This window comes from Muscardinus avellanarius (genome assembly GCF_963383645.1).
Source record: "Muscardinus avellanarius genome assembly, chromosome: 16".
Classification (NCBI taxonomy): Eukaryota; Metazoa; Chordata; class Mammalia; order Rodentia; family Gliridae; genus Muscardinus; species Muscardinus avellanarius.
The window spans coordinates 16,053,002-16,056,232 of record NC_137802.1 but is presented as its reverse complement, the minus strand read 5'-3'; the positions used below and the strand labels follow the sequence as shown (position 1 = coordinate 16,056,232).

General features: G+C 58.4%; 1 protein-coding gene across 1 annotated transcript; it reads left to right on the top strand.

Moving 5' to 3' along the window:
* Positions 1 to 476: 476 nt before the first annotated feature.
* On the top strand, positions 477 to 1,517 carry SLC35G6 (solute carrier family 35 member G6; the record flags this gene model as incomplete). Its single annotated transcript, XM_080713113.1, is given in 2 exon segments — positions 477 to 497; positions 501 to 1,517. Coding segments are annotated over 2 exon segments (1,038 nt in total).
* Positions 1,518 to 3,231: the final 1,714 nt, after the last annotated feature.

Sequence of the window (3,231 nt, the reverse complement as noted above, 5' to 3'; positions counted from 1 at the left end):
CGCTAGGAGGAGAAGAGGAAGTCCAAGGAAAGATGGTGAGTGTGGGGGCCAGGGTGTACATACGGAGTGCACGTACAGAGTACAACATTCTGCTCCTGGCCATTCTCCTGCTTTTCCTCCCTAAAACTTCCTGGTGGTCCTAGAAACACCGACAAATGAAACTCATAATGGTGTACCCAGATGTCCCTGGAGCCTGAGACATAACACAGATACACAGCATCTGAAGCTAACTTCCCTGCTTCAAACCAACAGTGCATCTCTGGGGCCCCTTTTCTTCATTACCCAGGGACACACAGACACACAAGGCTCCAGGACCACTCATTCTCCACTTCCTGTTTTAGATGCTCAAGGCACGCATTGTGCCACTTCACCCATCTTTCAGGCCCTTTCTAGCTCAAATGAGTTCTTCAGGGTCCCACCCCAGCCCTGCATTTGCCCTGCCCCAAGCCCCCCCCCCCCAGGCTGTGGCTGTCTTCATGCTGGAGTTCCTTTCTCCCTAACAGGCTGGCAGTCACCCCTACTTCAACCTGCCGGACTTCACCCAGCCATCGCCACCCTCCACTCCGCCCAGCCTCCCCTCGCACCAGCGCTGCCGGCCCTCAGATGCCACCAAGGGCCTGCTTGTGGCCCTGCTGGGTGGGGGCCTGCCCGCCGGCTTTGTGGGCCCCTTCTCCCGTATGGCTTACCAGACTTCCCACTTCCCCTCGCTGGAGCTGCTCATCTGTCGCTGCCTTTTCCACCTCCCAGTTGCCCTGCTACTTAAGCTTCGTGGTGACCCGCTGCTGGGACCTCCTGATGTCCGGGGCCGAGCCTTCCTCCATGCTCTGCTCAACGTCCTCAGCATCGGATGTGCTTACAGTGCGGTTCAGGTGGTGCCTGCCGGCAATGCCGCCACTGTTCGTAAAGGTTCTTCCACCGTGTGCTCTGCGCTCCTTGCCCTCTGCCTTGAAAGCCAGGGTCTCAGTGGCTATGACTGGTGTGGCCTGTTGGGCAGCACTCTAGGACTAATCATCATTGTGGGACCTGGACTAGGGACACTGCAGGAAGGGACCACGGGCCTTTACACAGCGCTGGGCTATGTGCTGGCGTTCCTGGGAGGCCTGGCCCTATCGCTGGGACTTCTGGTCTACCGTTCCCTGCACTTCCCCTCCTGTCTACCGACAGTGGCCTTCCTATTTGGCTTAGTCGGGCTCATGGGCTCTGTGCCCGGCCTCTTTGTGCTGCAGACCCCCGTGCTACCCAGTGACCTTCTGAGTTGGAGCTGTGTGGGGGCAGTGGGAATCCTGGCCTTGGTCTCCTTTGTGTGTGTGAGCTATGCAGTCACCAAGGCCCACCCTGCTCTGGTGTGTGCTGTCCTGCACTCTGAAGTGGTGGTGGCCCTGATGCTGCAGTACTATGTGCTCTACGAGACGGTGGCGCCTTCTGACATCATGGGGGCAGGGGTCGTGTTGGGCAGCATCGCCATCATCACAGCCCAGAACCTCAGCTGTGACAGGGAGGGGCAGGTGGAGGAGTGACCTCCAACTGGAGAGCCTGGGGGTGGGTGGGGGCAAGGGTAAATAGATGGAGAGACTGGAATACAACCATGGGAGAACAAGTGCCTGGAAAAGAACTTGTGTGGGAGAGGTCCAGCCCTGGGAGTCAAGGGTGACTGACTGGGGACTTGGGATATGGAGTCGAGGCTGGGTCCTGGGAATCAGGGCCTAAATAAGGGGTAAGGGCTCGGATCCAAAGGGCTGATGTATGCAGGCCGTGGGCTGCGGGCCACGGGCAGGATTTCCCTCTGCAGCAGGGAACAGCATTGGGCTGGAGCGTGAGGCAGAGCCAGCAGCTGCACTGGGGGAGGGGAACTTGCTTTTTCCCCTGGGCGATGGTTTCCCTTTCTCCCGGTAGTGTCCTCCTCCCTCGTAGGGTGGTGACGTGATACTGACATCAAACAAGGATCTCTCGGAATGTGGCTGTGCAGTAGGTGTCATCTTTGCTTGGGGGGGGGGGAGTAGAAGTCCTACACCGTTCTTACTGGAAAATCCCTTCGGGCCCCCGCTCCCCCCTTTTATTTCTGAAATATTCTAGAAAGTGGAGGATTTCCTAATGTTCAGATTTCTTGACGAAAACCCCCTCTCCCAGGACTTTCGTGTTCCGCTCCAAGGCTAATCTGCTTTCCCGGATTGTCGCGGTCCCGTGATCTCTCCCGACCGTGGCCAGCCTCCTCCCGGAGCGGGCCTCCGAGCAGAGGCCTTTCAGGAGGTCAGGCCGGGGATGCAGGGCCAAGGTTCGGCTCAGCGCTCCATTAGAGGACGGGAGATGGCCGCATGGCTGGAGGCCGCTCAACAAATATCCCCTATTTCCGGACTAGCGATTGGACTCGCCATCTTGACTTGTTCATGCATATTCAGCTCGAGACTGCATATTCATGACGAAGGACGGCCCCAGCGCTCCCTCTGGGAACCTACTCCGTAGGAGCCGGCCGGCCCCGCCTCCATTACCGAGTCGCAGAACAGACCATCTTCCAGATGGAGGGGGGTATGCCGAAGATGAAACTGTACACCAAAGTAAAATAAAAGCGGCCTCATTTTATCCTCGATCTTTCAAAACCGCAGCGCAAAAAAGGAGCAGAAAGGGGAGGCGGTGGTTTTAGGACAAGTACCCTCCCCTTGTCATTTCAGAAGGTCGCCCAACCAGCGAGCGGGAGAGGGGAGATGAACCACTCCAGCGCGCGCTCCGTGAGGGCCGGCGCAGGCAGCCCCGTAGCGCAAAGGAGGGCGGGAAAGGAAGGGGCGGGGACGCAGGGGCGAGTCTATAAAGGGCGTCATTCGGCCAGTTCGCTCCTCAGAAGCGCCGAGAGCGCGACCGGGACGGTTGGAGAAGAAGGCGGCTCCCGGAAGGGGGAGAGAAAAACTGCCGTAACCTCTGCCGTTCAGGAGCCCGGTTACTTATTTATTCGTTACCCTTTTTCTTCTTCCTCCCCAAAACCTTTTCCTTCCCCCCCCTTCTGTTTTTTTTTTTCTTTTTGGGAGCCGAAAAAATCTCCGGAAAGGGGGAGAAGGGTTCCTTTCGCTCCTTTTCGTTTCCCCGCCTCCTTCCCTCCCCCACCTTTCCCTCCTGCTTTTTCCTCCCAACTCGGGGAGGTCCTTCCCGGTGGCCGCTCCGACTGGGTCTGAGCACCTAGGCGGAGGCGGCGCAGGCTTTTTGTAGCGAGGTTTGCGCCTGCGCAGCGCGCCTGCCGCTGCC